General features: G+C 40.0%; 1 protein-coding gene across 11 annotated transcripts in view; it reads left to right on the top strand.

Annotated features, from left to right (window-relative positions):
- LOC140895597 (sodium channel protein type 2 subunit alpha-like) overlaps positions 1–17,300 on the top strand; it is a 119,918-nt gene that overhangs the window by 13,482 nt on the left and 89,136 nt on the right. For 6 of the 11 annotated variants that reach the window (XM_073305675.1, XM_073305676.1, XM_073305668.1 and 3 more), the window contains exons 2-3: positions 11,007–11,323; positions 16,250–16,370. In XM_073305675.1, coding sequence (XP_073161776.1) covers positions 11,057–11,323; positions 16,250–16,370 — 388 coding nt within the window. In that variant the 5' untranslated portion in view covers positions 11,007–11,056. The remainder of the gene's footprint in view (positions 1–11,006; positions 11,324–16,249; positions 16,371–17,300) is intronic. The other 5 variants (XM_073305669.1, XM_073305670.1, XM_073305672.1 and 2 more) reach the window with 3 other exon arrangements.

The raw sequence follows: 17,300 nt of genomic DNA, 5'->3' as shown, positions 1-17,300 counted from the left end.
CCTGCACTTAGGATGGAAGAACCCAATGCACAGCTACAGACTAGGGACCGAATGGCTAGGCAGCATTTCTGCGGAAAAGGACCTAGGGGTGACAGTGGACGAGAAGCTGGATATGAGTCAGCAGTGTGCCCTTGTTGCCAAGAAGGCCAATGGCATTTTGGGATGTATAAGTAGGGGCATAGCGAGCAGATCGAGGGACGTGATCGTTCCCCTCTATTCGACATTGGTGAGGCCTCATCTGGAGTACTGTGTCCAGTTTTGGGCCCCACACTTCAAGAAGGACGTGGATAAATTGGAGAGAGTCCAGCGAAGGGCAACAAAAATGATTAGGGGACTGGAACACATGAGTTATGAGGAGAGGCTGAGGGAGCTGGGATTGTTTAGCCTGCAGAAGAGAAGAATGAGGGGGGATTTGATAGCTGCTTTCAACTACCTGAAAGGGGGTTCCAAAGAGGATGGCTCTAGACTGTTCTCAATGGTAGCAGATGACAGAACGAGGAGTAATGGTCTCAAGTTGCAGTGGGGGAGGTTTAGATTGGATATTAGGAAAAACTTTTTCACTAAGAGGGTGGTGAAACACTGGAATGCGTTACCTAGGGAGGTGGTAGAATCTCCTTCCTTAGAGGTTTTTAAGGTCAGGCTTGACAAAGCCCTGGCTGGGATGATTTAACTGGGAATTGGTCCTGCTTCGAGCAGGGGGTTGGACTAGATGATCTTCTGGGGTCCCTTCCAACCCTGATATTCTATGATTCTAGTGCAGCTTGGCATATACTTGGAAAAGACTATCACTGAAGAAAATGTGCTCACCACAATTGAATTTACCAGGCTAGCAGGAAGAAAAGGGGTGGACCACAAGAGGCTGGTTCAGGTGGGACTCTGACCCGCTATGTACACCCAGGAGAGAGAGGGTATTTACACCCCCTTCCCTCCAGACAGAAGCCTGTCTCACCTGATCCCTTGCATCTTGTTTTTATTCCTGCACGGCTTGGACAAAGCCCCTTTTAGCAAACGGATGACTGATATAGCACCAACACTGTCAGATATTTAGAAATAAACTGAGTATGGATGTGGTGCATGGAATCCAAATAATGAGCTGCTTAAATATTATGACAACAGGAGCCATGTAAGTACCTATATATAATATAATGACCAAGATTTTCAAGAATGGCTGCTTAAAAGTAGTCTCCTACTTTTGTATTTAGGCATCTAATTAAGTCGCCTGATTATAAGGAGTTCTGACCATACAAGATGCTCAGTATGTTTGAAACTCTGGCCACTTGTTTCAAGGGGAATTGACTTCAAAGGGAGCAGCATTAGATGAAAGCTGAGTATATTTGAAAATCATACCATAGGTGCCTAAAGTTAAGCTTCTCAATTCTTATTCAGGCATCACCTATAGTATGATTTTTAAAAATGGTCAGCATTGGTCTAATTCTGCTACCACTGAAGTCAATTTCCATTGAAAAGAATGATAACTCATCAACTTCAACACAAGCAGAGTTAGGTCAATGCTGAGCTACTCTGAAAGTTTTTCCTTTCTTCAGCACAATTTTGAAAATTCTGGCTATGGATTTTATGTGGACAGTACCTGCTAATTCTAATTTGTAGTGTTCTATAGCTGTGTCCCATAACAGGCTGCCTACAAGGAGGCTATATAGATTTGCATGATAATTAAAAAAGGAAAACAGTCCAAGTCAGCAAGGACTTTTACTCACTGATTAATGTGTATAAAAGGAAACTAAAGTATAGCCAGAAATCAAGCAAAAAAACTGCTTGCTTGAGGTTCTATTATCTTGGTGAGAAGTTCTGCTTTCTTAAAGGCCAATGAAATGGGGCATGTCCCCACCTCAATCAGGAGAAGGCGAATGAGCTCCTCTGGGTGCAATCCCTACCAAATAGACTCACCTGTACAGCCTGCTCTTGTTGGAGGAAGCAAACTTTAAAAGGAGAGCTGGCCCCAGGAAGGGGCACTAACTAGGAGGAAAGCTGTTGTGCCTCATAAGGAGTGGACTCTTGTTACAGAATAACTGAGAGGGGAAAAGCTAACAAGACTCCACTGCCAAAAGGTTTACCAAAACCATAAAAGGCCTTTGAAAGGGAGAAAGAGCTTTGAAGCTGCCTGAGTGTGACCCCCTGCCCACCACAGCACCTAACCCTGGTAGTTTTTATACTGTGAAAGGAAAATTTCAGATTTCAGCTATATTAGATAGCTAGGCTTAGGGCTTACAGTACAAAATGTTAACAAATATTTTCTCAATTACTCTAGCCATATATATAATTTAGTCAATTTATATTGCATACTTTTCTCTCTATTTTCTGTACTTGCCAATAAAATCTGTGCTTTATTGAAGATAACTGGAATTGGATGTGGAGATCACTGAATGGGGATAATCACTGACACACAACTCAGCCAGAGAGATACATAGTTTTTTGTCATATGTTAAACTCTAAAAAATGTGTTTGTGGTTCTGTTCACCACAAAAAGGAAATACCCCCTTACCTCAACAGCTTCCAGTCTAGTAGAAAGATAGGTCTAAGAGAGATGCACTTAGAAAATCAGGGAAAGGAATAGCATTGTGTGTCCCCCCAGGGGAGTATTGTTTGGGGTTTTGCTTTTTAACTCACTTTTTTGGGGCAATGTAGCAAAAGTGTGTCTTTAGAAGGGATCTGAATAAGGAGAAGGTGATGGGATGGCATACTGGGGAAGGAATTACATGTACAGCAGCTGGCTTTGAAAAAAGCATGAACATTGGAACAGAAGTAGACAAATGAGACATCAAGGCTGGTGTCCTTGGCTGCTGACCAGTAATCTCAGAGTGAGCTAAGTGAGGAAGTGGTTAATGGCTTGAATACAGGGTCAAGGACCACAGAAGTTACAATCTCTCACGTAAAACAGTGCAACAAGGAAACTGGTGAAAGCAAGAATGGGCATAGTGTGAGAAAAGTAATGGGAAGTGTGGAAAGCTTTGTTACATCAGCAAACTAAAGTCTGGCTCCCAGTTGTCTGACTGTAGCATTTGGGCAAATACCAAATAGCTGGAAAAATGCTATTCAGCCAAAGCTGAATTAGAAGCTGAATTGTGCTTAAACATTAAATAATACATTTTCGTGTGTTTTACTTGACCACTTATTGCAGCAGAATGCTAGTAATAAAAACAGTATTTAGTCAACCTCACAATCTAATTCACCAGAATGTATTACATTGTTAATACCTTGCTGTTGTGACCATAATAAAATAAGCCTGATTCAGATTTCAATCACACTATTATAAAACCTGGGTACATTTTGTGAAGTAAATGGCATTATAACAGTGTAAAACTGAAGTGAGATCAGAATCTGGCCATCTTTGCTAATTATTCAAACTTTCTTTACTGGACCCCTATATTTAAAGCATATTTTTCTCATTTTACTGTTTTAATACAAATTGCAGGAGTGGATAATGACACAAATAGCCCCCCTAGAAGCTCCTGAAACCACTTAAACCTGTATTCTTTCAGGGTTTCTGAATTCACTCCTGATTAGGACTGTCTGATACAGTGGAGGAGGGCAGAGTGAGAGTGAGAGGGAGTGGGTGAAGAGGTAACTAATATTGGGGTGGTAGATGGGATAGGAATAACATTCAAAGGATAACTTGAACAGGGGAAATGGGAAGTGGATGGAGATGGTAGGGAAAGATGAAGGAAGTGGAACTTCCTCAAAACCTTTCATCAACCTGGGCTGCAGCCCCATCAGAAATGGCTGTAAGGAAAAGTGGAGAAGCAATGGTCCAGCTGACCATGCTGCAGATACAGTAGAAAGGAAGCTGAACATCCTTCTATTTGGCTTCTGATAGGATTTTGAAAAAATATTTGTCCAAGGCCAAATATCAGAATTTACCTTGTATGCAGCCAAATACCTACACCAGGAGTGGCCAAACTTACTGACCTTCTGAGTCGCATACAATAATTTTCAGAAGTTTGAGAGCCGCAAGACACGCACAACCTGCCCCGTGGGGCGGTGCCTGCTGGGGTGTGGGACTTCTGCCCCGATGCCCCCGCACTGGGCCAAAGCCCTTAGAACCTCCACTCTGCAGGGCAGAAGCCCCTTGTCCCACCACAGGGCAGAAGCCCCGAGCTTCCCAGTCTTGTTGGGGGGTGGCAGCTCCAGGAGCCGCACTTTAACTGTAAAAGAGCCACATGCGGCTCACAAGCCACAGTTTGGCCACGCCTGATCTATACTCAAAGCTACATTTCAGTTCATCTCTACTTCATAGCCTGTCAGTGTTCCCAGTCCTCACACTTAACTCCAATGAGTTGCACTACTGCAAGTGTGGGCCAATGACTATGCCATGAATCTTGACTACTGGAATACAGAAGCATCCCTCTCTGTGCTGCTTTGCAGCAAATCTTGGTTGCAGAGCTGCAGGCTGCTTTTAGCTTCCATGGCAGGTTGACCTTTCCTTTGAATACACCTGATGCTTTGGAGCCAACATCCATGGCCTTCTGGAGCTCACATGGCTCAAAAGCCCATGAATATTTTCAGCTGGATCTGTCTTCAAGTATCTGCCTTAACTCTGAATTACCATGCGTGTGCCAGTTTGGATTACAGTAGTCACATTTCATGAATCTCTTTCTTTTTGGAGTTTTATTTTTATTTTGCCTATTTATAAAAAAGGTAAAAAATAATTTTAAAAGTAAGTGTAAAGACAAGAATGTCAATCCTAAAGAGGCTACTTGATTATTGTAACAAAGACATGCCAAGGCTTTTGCTGGAGGAAGTAACTATATAGTTTTGCTCTATCTAAAATTGTCCCAAAATGTACAAATATATATATATATATAGAGAGAGAGAGAGAGAGAGAGATAAAAATTCTTGTGAAAAACAGTTACAACATGTTTAATAAAATAAGAGTCTACAACAAACTTATAAAAACTTCATCCACCATTGAAATGTGGCCAGCTCTTACAGGAACCGTTTAATAAATAGTTCATGACAAACCTATATAGTTGTTTAGGATAAGAAGTGTGTGAAGAGTTGTCTTCGCTAAAGGAGGCTATAGGGTGAATTTAATATATTAATTACCCAGTTTGGAATTTGCCCAGAACACCATGGTTTAGAGAGAACTTATCTTGCTTCCAATATTCTAAAGCCTGTGTTATGCAATATAACCTGCCATATGTTCATTGTTTTACTCACTTAGATGTTGAGTTATAAAGAATCCTATGATGACAAATTTCTATGTTTATGTTTCTGCGAGCCACACAGTTTTATGGATATTTTATTTAAGTTTTAACTATTCAAGTAAAAATGTATCCCTAATGAAAAATCTATAAACAAATTTAAATCCAAATTATATTTTTGTAATTAGTTTTGTTTAATGGTGATGCTAGTGAATCTAAAATGTTAATAGCACTGGCTAGCTCAAGACCTTGAGGAATAGACCAGTAAGTGCTATTCATGGATTTCCACACATTTATTTGCAGGGATGTATCTCATTCCTGACTTGCAACACTCTTGCTATTACCAGAGATCAATAGTTCTTCTGAATTCTGCCAAAGGTGTTTTTTTTGCTTTGTGTGGGGCTACAGCTGGAGGCCACAGAGCCCAGGACAAAAAATAGAAGCAAGAATGTCCTCTAAAACAGCAGCCTCACACCAGTTCATTTGCTCCCATTCCTGCACCCCCGGGCGCTCAACCCCCTCACACTCACAAGGTGTTGTGTCTGCCACCTTGGTGTTTTTCTTCAACTTCATTTTTAATCTTTTCCTCTTCTTTCTAGGCTTATCCCCCCTTGTAGACCTCCTCTCCTGATCACTCCTCTATTCACTTTTTTCTTCTGCTTCCTTCTTCTCTCTGGGTACTTTGCTTCTTGTTTTCCAAGTCCCACCCCATAGCTGATCCACATATGTGAGGATGGCCATTAGTTCAGGGTTCTGCATGCTGTTAGTTTGTGTTGAAGGTGCTGTGTGATGACTCTGTCACCTTTACAGAATTCTCTATGTACTGGTTCCCCAAAGCTGCAGAAAAAGACAACCCTTGCTAGGCGCGCCACTGCGTTCGTGAGGGTGACTGCTGCAGTCAGTCCTTTTCCTCAACCATCCGTCCCCCCAGCAACACCCCATAGCAGCAACTCCGGTTTTGTAAGCTGGACAGATGTCTATTATGGACTATGATGAGATAGCTAAACTTATTATTGCTTGTCATTTTGAACAGAAACTTAAACCCAGGGTCTCCGCATCTGCAAGCCTAGTGTACTATTTAGCCCAGAGCAAGTTGTCTAATTATAAGCCCTTGAAAATAAAGGAATAGAATGGAAACAATGAGGACGTACGGTCATTTTACAAAATCCCTTTGCTAGTCTTGTACTTATGCCAACAATAATCAAAGACATATCTGTGTGCCAATGTTTTAGTGGACTGAAAAAGCTCAGTAGTCAGCTTTTTCTTAGGTTCCAGATGAAGACATAACGCAAGTCCCAGTGCTCTAAGGACAAAAACAGAGCCATGACAAATATCACAAAGTTGAGTATTTTTGTCACTTGTGCATTTCTTTGAGTAAGATATGAATGGTGTAGCACAGAATATAGCAATAATTAGATAGTACTGTTTTATTATCTATATTCTAGGTAGGTGACATATTATTTAAAATAATTAATTCTTGATTCTATAAGGTTCTGCACCGAAACTTTTACTTTCACCAGTAACTTGTCTTCAGATGTCATAAAAGTCTTTGTAGATGCCTTCAGGCAATTTAGTTTAGCTTATTCAGATATAAAAAACATTTATGGCATGTCTTCAGCTCAAAGACATTTTACTTCACTTCTGAGAGGTTTCAAATATAAGTACTAGAAAAAAGGAATCACATATAAAAGAAATATAATGCATACACTCAGCAGCAGAAGTAATCAAATATAAAAGCACTGTTAGAAATCAGTGAAAATTAATTTAAACTTATGTAAAACAGAATATACCTGGACAAAAATGTGTGGCTATATGTTCTGCTCAAGTCCTCCAGCCACCAGTTAATGGAGGAAAGTGACTGAGAGAAAAGTGCAATAGGGTATATCACAAAATGTCATGCTAAAATATACTCCAACATATTCTATGGCATTTTTTTGTATGATGGGATCTTATGATATAGTAGTCACCCAGAAATCAGGTTCTCTAACTAACTCCATGGACTGGGATGTATACATGAGGAATAGCATGTCTTGAACCTAGGCTTCCAGGCAGTGCTCAGCCCATGGTTGACACCTGGCAGCTCACTGGAACCTTGGGAGAAGGGGGCTAGCAGAGCATTAGCTCACCAAGAGCTCAGCTGAGAAAGTTCCTGATTGGGGGAGATGTCCGGCCCCGCTGGCTGGCCCAGATGTACTAAAGCCAGAACGAGGCACAGGAAGGTGTCTGAACTGCCCCTATGGACCCTGTCACCTGTTTTTTGCCTCCCAACCTGTTCCTGCCTCTTTATCCCAGATCCCCATCTGCTCCTGGTTCCCTCTTTCGTGCTTTGCTCCAGGTCCATGTTCCTATATCCTACTGACTCCCAGCACTGGCTTCGACCCATGGCTTGACCACTGGTTCATCCCCTGTCTCTGACTCCAATCTGACTTTAACCCTTGACTTGATTCCTGACTCTGCCTTCAGCTTTGACACCTGGCTTTGGATCCTGGCACTTGACTCTAACCATGACTGCCAATGCCCTACCTAGTCCTTACAGTATGTTATAAACATTTACCATTCCTCTTACCCAGAAGCTGCTGCAACATGGTACCTGTTATCTGTGAAAGAACAGATTTTCAGGGAAGTGTGTTGCCACCTTTTTATTACTTGGTCCAAATCCTACAGGTTTTTTTTTTTTTTTTAAATATCCCTCTTTAAATGCACTTTTTGCATGGAGGACATTTGAACTTATTTTAATTTTCTAAATGTCTAAAATTCTCCATCTCTCTTTGAATTCTGACTGCTACTGTTCACATTCCAGTAACTGAATTGCATCTTAGGTGAACGGTAGTAACTAAGCTTAAGTGCAGTGAGATTTACATAAAAATTCCAGATTCATCTAGTAAACAGGGAAGGCTAGATTCATACTTGTGCTGGCACTAGGAATAGAGAGGAAGCAGTTTGAACCTCCTCTATTCAGGGGCAGCTGAGGACTGGTGTAGCTCCCAGTAATGCCACAGAATTGCTGGGGTGCAGGACTGCCTTGATCATGCCTCTAGATAAATTAGAGGATTGGGCCAAAAGAAATCTGATGAAGTTCAACGAGAACAAGTGCAGAGTCCTGCACTTAGGACGGAAGAATCCCATGCACAGACTAGGGATGGAATGTCTAGGCAGCAGTTCTGCAGAAAAGGACCTAGGGGTTACTGTGGACGAGAAGCTGAATATGAGTCAACAGTGTGCCCTTGTTGCCAAGAAGGCCAATGGCATTTTGGGATGTATAAGTAGGGGCGTTGCCAGCAGATTGAGGGACATGGCTGTTCCCCTCTATTCGACATTGGTGAGGCCTCATCTGGAGTACTGTGTCCAGTTTTGGGCCCCACACTACGAGAAGGATGTGGAGAAATTGGAAAACGTCCAGCAGAGGGCAACAAAAATTAGGAGGGGACTGGAACACATGACTTATGAGGAGAGGCTGAGGGAACTGGGATTGTTTAGTCTGCGGAAGAGAAGAATGAGGGGGGATTTGATAGCTGCTTTCAACTAGCTGAAAGGGTGTTCCAAAGAGGACAGATCTAGACTTTTCTCAGTGGTAGCAGATGTCAGAAGGAGGAGTAATGGTCTCAAGTTGCAGTGGCGGAGGTTTAGGTTGGATAGTAGGAAAAACTTTTTCAATAGGAGGGTGGTGAAACACTGGAATGCGTTACCTAGGAAGGTGGTGGAATCTCCTTCCTTAGAAGATTTTAAGGTCAGACTTGACAAAGCCCTGGCTGGGATGATTTAGTTGGGGATTGGTCCTGCTTTGAGCGGGGGTTGGACTAGATGACCTCCTGAGGTCCCTTCCAACCCTGATATTCTATGATTCTTCCTGTCCCCAGTCTTCCCTCTCCTTATCTTGAAATGCTGCATGTTCCAGGAGTCCTGCAAACTCTATGCAGAGCTGGTGGAGCTAGGTCTGTCCTTGGAAAAGAGGTTCCTGCAGCTGGAGTATTTCCAGAGGTGGAGGAGATTATATTTGTCCAACAGCCTCTTTGTACCAGCTGGACTGACGTAGGGCAAATGATGCCTTGGGCTTAGAGTGTTTCACAAAATAATTAAAGAACATATTTCAGAGTAGCAGCCGTGTTAGTCTCTATCCGCAAAAAGAAAAGGAGTACTTGTGGTAGCTCACGAAAGCTTATGCTCAAATAAATTTGTTAGTCTCTAACGTGCCACAAATACTCCTTTTCTTTTTAAAGAACGTAGTGTAACACTGATTTAAAAACACCTGTGGTACCCATATAGCCCATATGTTGATAGCATTAGCTATCAACAATGCAGCTGCATTGCTTCTATGTCACTACTGTGGAGAGGGCTCAGGAAATTTTGCCACCTTGTCATAAAATCTTTTTCAGAGCATGTTTTTATGATATGGTGGTGAAAATGCTTGAGCCCTGTGTACGCTAACCTAACACTGTTGTTACCACTGGTTTAGCTTTGTCCTGGGTGGTAGTTGCTATAATATGGGGTACACATTTTTCCCAATGTAGGCGGGGCACTATAAGCATAATATTAACAATGACAGTGTTTTAAAATGAAAACAAGCTAACCAAATAAACAAACAGAAGTGAACAGTGTTCCAATAACGATCCTAAGAAGAATCATGCCTTTTAAGACCAATTGTAAGGAAAAGGCACATAGGTCAACAGACTCAAGTGACAAGTGCTCAAACCTGTAAGGTGTGGAAGAAAAGTGTTGCTCAGCCAACGGGGCCCAGGGGAGTCTCAAACAGCTATCTGGGCAAATGTGGCAGCTCAGTTTTCAGTCTCCAGAGAAAGCCTGTTAAAGTAATTTTCAGCTTCCCCTTTTGACTAGAAATAAGGTGTGGATTTGACTACAGGATCCTTATTATTGCTGAGTATATTAATATGAAGAAGGTGTCTTGGTCAGGCTGTTTCAGGAAGATATCAGCAAAGGCCATATCCTTGTATCCCAGCATGAAAAAATCTTAAAAGAATAAAAGTTTCAGCATCACTGCATGTTACCGGGTTGCTTGCTGAATTCACAGTCTGCCTTAACCATTTTCGCCCTGTATCAGTGTCTTCTGCCCTCTCCAGAATTTCTGTGACTCCACTGTTACTTTACCTTTCATGGTTCTCTAGCCTTTTCCTTGAGAAAAGTTCTCTCCATTTTTATATTCCTCTTCCATCTGCTGTAGCTTATCAACAGGAGTCCCCGTTCTGTTTTTCGCATTATACCCGATGTAGTATTGATGGTATCTATTGTTTTGTTTTGCTATGCACTGTACCCATACTAAATGTGAGGAGTGCTTGTGTTGGCATGACAGGAGCTTTTCCCACCTTGTCCGATGTGCGCCTTTTGTGGATGGACAGATAGTTCAGTCTTTTGTCCTCTTTTCTAACACTAAAGTTCACTCCATTTTTAAAATAATATTTCACATTCATATGGTGTCTATTAAAATAAACAGAACAGTAAAAACTAAATATTTATAATAATTCTCTTTTTTCGCTGTTAAAAATAACGATTAAATCTTTAGCAAATAAGATCCTCAAGGTCTTTTTAAAATGAGTTAATGCTGCGGCAATTCCCAGATCAGAAGTTAGGAGCACCATTCTGCTCCTGGCTGGCCCTGATCAAAATTCCTATTTCCTCTCATCTAAAAGGCTTGGAGGTTTGGTTCACATGGTGGTATCAGTTTGGTAAAATATATGAGATGTAACTACTTGGGCATTTAAATTATGAGCATTTATTGTTATAGAAAGCATAAATTTGTTTTTGCTGTTAAAATTAGGTGTGGTGTTAAATAACCAGGTGTGGTGGGTTTTTTCCTTCACTATTTTTCCTAACTTATTTGCATTTTTTTTGTAGGACATTCTTATGCAAGAGGCTAAACGTAATTAAATTTGCAGGATGAAAAGATGGCACAGGCATTGCTGGTACCACCAGGACCTGACAGCTTCTGCTATTTTACTAGAGAATCTCTCGCAGCTATTGAAAAGCGTGCCACAGAAGAAAAAGCTAAAAAACCCAAACAAGATCATACAGATGACGATGATGAAGATGGCCCAAAGCCAAATAGTGACTTGGAAGCAGGAAAGACACTGCCATTTATTTATGGTGACATACCTCCGGGAATGGTGTCCGAGCCCTTGGAGGACCTGGACCCATATTATATCAATAAAAAAGTGAGTGTTTATTAAGACTGCTGGTTGGATGCCTCTTTTGACAGTCGGGCAAAATTCTGTAGAGCAATTGAATTTTTTTTCCTGTTCTCTCTCTCCCTCTTGCGAAAGTAAATGCATTATGTTATTTTCATTATAATATATCTGATCCTTTAATCTAATTGTACCTTTCAGTATTTAATACTGGGAGAAATTGCTGGAGAGTAATCGTCTACACAGAGTAGCATTATTCTATGAACTATTAATGATAGAGGTTAAGAGTTTAATCACTGTATTTTTAGAGCAATCAAGCCACAACACTATACTGAGAGGCTATTGGCCTGACTCCAATCTGATTTATGCCAATTTTATACTGCTGTAACCCCATAGGCTTTAACTGAGTTACACCTGATTGATACCAGGTAAGTGGCACAAAATTGGCCTGCAGATTGTTGAAAACAGATTCTGGGATGGAAAAGGTTGTAGGTAACAGGGTAGTGCCAGCCCATCTTCAACTGGCAGTTTGTGGTATTCATCATAGTAAAGTTGGGATATGCAGGAGAGTTTTATGGCTTTGAAGGCTAGTTCAGGAAGGGTGTTCTATGCATAAGGGGCAGTGTGCAAAGAGTTCAAAGATGCTTGTGGTAGAAGTGGACAAGTAAGTGGATAAGGCTGTGGATATAAAGTTGCAGTTCCTTAGCACATAATGTATTTATATTTGTAAAAGAGTTTGTAACCCACAAGAAGCACACTCCAGCCCCCAACCAACTGCATAATCATATTGTCCTCACCCTGACCGTACCCTTCTCCGACTCCTTCTTGTGTTGTCATCTCCTCCTATTATTTTCTCCGTCTTCACCTAAGATCTGATTCTGCAACCCCTTAACTCACTCAAGCTATCCCTTTAACTTCTATGCAGTTTACCTTATCTATTGCACCATACATTCTAGGATCTGGTAATGAATATCCTGACCATCTCCAAAGGAGCCTGATAGCCCCACTTGACTCTGCTTGTGATAGCAAACACCACTCAATAAAAGAGGGGACTGATTCAGCTGGCTAAAAATTTGGGAAAACTTCTGAATGTTGATTGTAAACAGCAAACAATAATTAAAGAATAGAATCAAAATACTGAATGGAGGAAACCTCCTATAGGGATCACAGTAAAGTTGAGTCTTGAGGAAGAATTTGAAAAAAGAGTTTTGTGGCTTTGAAGACTAGTTTAGTAAGGGTGTTCCATGCATAAGGAACCATGTGCAACAGGTACAAAGATGTATGTGGGAGAAATGGACAAGTAAGCAAATAATCACCTTGGTGTGACCATGTTTTTTCACCTTTCCTTTGTTTTATTATATTCTCAAGCCGTGAAACATCAACTTTTTTCAGTGTCCTTTTTTTCTCTTAAATTTATTTTCAGGGTTTTCATTTTTATTTTTTCTCTTAAGCTCTCTCTTTCTAAAAGACATGTTTTGATCCAGCCTGTTTGTTTTATCTTCAGCATTTGCTTTGTTTTCTTTCTCTGCTCTCCTTTCTTTTCTCTTTCCCATTCCCTCTTCATTCTGTTTCTCTTCACTATTGCCTCTGTCCTCTTCATTTCTCCCTCTCCCCCAAGTTGTCTCTTTCTCTTCTGCAGTCCCTCCTGCTTAGATTTTTTTTTTTTGCACTCCCTTCCCATAAACCATCTTCCCTGCTTTTCCACTTCCCCCACAGCTCTGTCCTTCTATGGTCTGACTGAAACTCTCCTTCACAAACAAGCCTTGCTGCTGCCCTAATGAACTTCTCTCCACAGGCTGGTACTCTGTTCTCTTATACTCCTACACATTGGCTTTTCTACACCTGACTCCTCCCTGCCTCATTACTGCTCCATCCAACATTTCCTTTCTGACCACATACCTGCAAGTAAGCAGAAGGCTACAATGCAGCATCTGCTGCTTTCAGGGGAGATAAAAACTGATGATTTAAAAAAATTAGATTTTTTTATTTAAATTTCATTTTTCTTTCTAAAATAAACCAATTTAAAACGAAATTTGAATGTATGACTGTATTAAAGATAACATTTACTATAATCTATTAAAATCATTTGAATTAAATGAAATAGTGTTCAAGCAGCCTAAGTAAACTGCTGAAGTGAAAAAATGTATCATCCAAAAAATTTTGCCCAACTTGAGTGGTGGCCACTTTGTATACAGGAAATTTGCTGAGTTTGAAGCCAAGTACTGTGAAATTATATGAAACTTTAAAAACCCACAGACACACAATACTGTAAGACTTGTAAGATAAACTTGCAAGAGTTGGCAGCAATGGATATAGGAAGGTGACTAATAGGCTGGGGATCAGTGAGCAGCTTCCCACTAAAAAAAAATCAGAAGGCAGATAAAGAATACACTACAAATGATCTAAATATCTAAAAAAATACTTATGAATTTTAGGCCAATATGTTTTTATGGCAGTCTGAGTTAAGATTTTTAAATGCTTGAAGTTGGCAAAACTGTAGATAGCTCACAGAGGTAAGAGAAGTCCCCTTTTTCCTATATTGTACCATATTATAAGATGACTAGCAAAAAGAGAACTTTACAAAAATATGAGTATAGGAGACAAATTGTTGGTAGAGAACCTCTAGAGGAGGCTTTGGACTATATGTGACTCTATCAGCAGGGGCATCATACTAAATTGGTGTTTGGTGATTGTGGGAGGTCTGAACTTCACAGAACTGTAATAGAAGAAGGAAGTGAAAAAGTAAACAGCCCCTTATCTTGTTCATTTGGAAAAATCCCATGATACTAACATTGCTGGTCTACTGTAGTTAGAGTTGCTTCCCTTAGCAGCATTGTTTTTTTTTTAAATTACAGCTCCATGTTCAATATTAAAAATTAACATTCTCCTTGAGTGGAAAGTAAAGTAGATTCCAATATGTGATTACAAAACCCATCACTTACTAATGAAGATGAAATAAATTGCACTTGTGTAGTTAATTAATGTGGAAAGAGAGTGCATAGCTAATATATTAGGGTCATTTAGGCAACTCGAAGAAATATAAGTGTAGGGCAGAGAATAACTTTTTTTTCTTTCCATTTTTGGATACCATAGCAGCAGCTTGGTTTTGTGCAGTATTTTCAATTAAAAGGTTTTTGCATTATGTTCATTTGACCCCTTGTCTGATTTCCTGTATTATTCTACAGCCAAAGTATTTAAAAAAACCCACCCAATCTTATGCTAAAAGCTAGTAGTGGACATCCTCAACAAACCTAAAGCTAATTTCTGACCATCAGTGAACTCAAAACGTCACGTGGGGACAAGGAAGTTGGATACAAAGGTTTAGAACGACAAACTAGTCAGGGACTAGCTAACCCATTCGCAGTAATGAGTAAACTTCAGACCCTGTTTACTGCAACTGGCATCTGTTCTTAAATGTCTAGCAACCTGATTCTTTGAACAAAAGAAGAATGGACATAAGTGACTAATGAGAATTACTCATCCCCCTTGCTGATGCTATCACTTATCCAGTTAGGAGAAAGTACTTTTAATCATAGAGGTTGTTGCAATCAGGAGAAAATTGTATATGAATTGGAATCTGGCAACTGACTCTGCTGCAGCAATGACCTTAAGATGGGCAGTATTTTCCCATCACAACTGACAGAAAGTCAATCCTGGGAGTGGGAGGCAATCTGTGTCAGCATGACTCCCTTCTAACAACAGACACATTCCGTGGGTGGTCTTTCACAGCCTAATTTCCCCACTATATGTACCAGACCAGTGACCTTGGGGAAAGGGCAGCTTCCTTAGCTTGGTTTCTCCCCCACCAAAGTGGGGTCCAATTTACCTCCCGCCAGAGAGGAGACCTTGTGGGAGTGAGGAAGTTAGGGAGAGGGCAGCATCTCTAATCACATAAAGTACTAGTTTTTACAGAGTGCAAGCAACTTAGAAAGCAGCGATATTGTGATATTACAAAGCAGAGTCAAGGAATTTGACAAAGACTGAAAGGAATTGTAGTAATACCCTGAAGAAGTTTCAGGCAGGATCAAAGATCAAAGTGAATCCCAAACACATTTGGAATAGAAATAACAAAAATCTAGAAGAGGACCACCTACAGGAAAATACTGACTGTGTGTCCTTTAAGCCAACATGTAAATGACAATAAATACACAAAACTGAGTGTTCACAGACAAAGTCAGTAAGGTAGCCATGCTATAACTGAGAACAGAGTTTGTCCTTTTGGATCTCTTTCATGGTCTCGGGCTGCTGGGACTGATGCCAGCTGGCATTTTTGTTATTCCCTTCATTTGCCTATGGACAGACTTATTCAGGAAATTCATATAATTGATACTACTGTTATTTAAAATCTAAACTCAAAATACAGTGATTTTCTATTACATTTAAATTCTTTAGGGACAGATTATCATACCTTTAATCACAGTGAATACAGTACTTTACCATTTGTGGAGGAAGATAACTGCTAAGATACAGTCAGTATATTGGAATTTCCCCTTAGCATGTTTGAGTGCAATACAATGTATTTGATTTTATTTGTAACCTTGATTTTACTTAAATACTTGATTTTATTGTTATAAATTGTCTTTATATGTCTGAAAATGTGTAATATAAATGAAATAAAAATACATGTTTATTTTAGTGATGAAAGGCCATATTCTGCTGCCATTAACACTGATGACAAAATTTCCCATTGATATTATATGCGTTGAATCCTGATCCCATTAAAATTTCTATAACACAAATTTTAGAACATTCGAAAATTAACAGTGGATAACTTAAATCAGCTGTTTCCTTAGAAATTCGGCATTTACTTGCCACAAGTGATGAACAGAATAGGACTTTCACTTCTAAAGGCTTAGTCCTACAAGGTGGACAGTTCCCTTGAGGACAGGGGAACAAAGTGCCAGAGTTGAAAATGCTATGTACACTGCACTTTCATTGTATATTCTTCTTTTCCAGACTTTCATAGTACTGAATAAAGGAAAGACAATTTTCCGTTTCAGTGCCACATCTGCCTTGTACATTTTAACTCCTGTCAACCCTGTTAGAAAAATTGCTATTAAGATTTTGGTACATTCATATCCTTTTCAAGTGGTTAATTTCAAATGGGACTGTTTTAAAAAGTATCATTACTGAAATAACACTTTTCATTTAAATATACAAATAACTGCTCTTGTATCTGTACATACATTCATTGAACATACTCCAATCACTCTTAAAAAGCATCAGTGTCACAACTGCAGTACGCAGCTCATCCCAAACCACAGAATTCCACACTGAATCACCCACTACTGTCAGATTTTAAATATTTGGTTTTAGATACAACTTTAAGCCTTTCTCCTCCAATGAGCTCTATGTGGGAAGACTCCTGCATCCATGCAGAGTCCCAATGACTTCATTAATAAGAAATAACTGAGTCTGATCCTGTTACTCATGCAAATAGTCCCATTAAGTCTGATGACACTAATTAACTTTAGAAGACTACTTAAATAAGTAAAGAGCTATTTGTATGGGCACATTGGTATTGTTTTCTTCATTAGGTGGAATGTGCTCCAAAAGTGATCAGAATCAGAGTAAAGGAAAATATTTTCATATATTAGAGTAACAACTTAGGCTCTACACATCCTCCTGCATCATGATCTGCTAGTTTTGACCCCTGGGCCTGTGTCGAGTCCCATCGGCTCCACACACACATAAGGCTCAACATTAATGTATCTTAATGCAGAACTGCGGCTTTCAACAATAAACTAAAGGCAAGGTTCATGTTTGCAGCTGCAGTATGTTTATAGTACCTGACATCAGCCGTTGGTCATTTACACTGTCAGAAAATAGTCAGCATTAGATAATGGAATGGCAATATACGTGTAAAGCATGCACACTTACCACCCAATTTTACAAATGTCTCAGATCACTCAGAGCCTTGTAATATTAGGGGAGTGTAAAATAACCATAGTCCATAGAGTATTATAAATTCTTTTTTATGACTGCAAATTCACTTTAATCCAGTTAA

The sequence above is a fragment of the Lepidochelys kempii genome, chromosome 11 (genome assembly GCF_965140265.1).
Source record: "Lepidochelys kempii isolate rLepKem1 chromosome 11, rLepKem1.hap2, whole genome shotgun sequence".
NCBI classification, from domain to species: Eukaryota; Metazoa; Chordata; order Testudines; family Cheloniidae; genus Lepidochelys; species Lepidochelys kempii.
The sequence above is the reverse complement of the archived record's forward strand: the minus strand, read 5'-3'. Positions and strand labels throughout refer to the sequence as shown.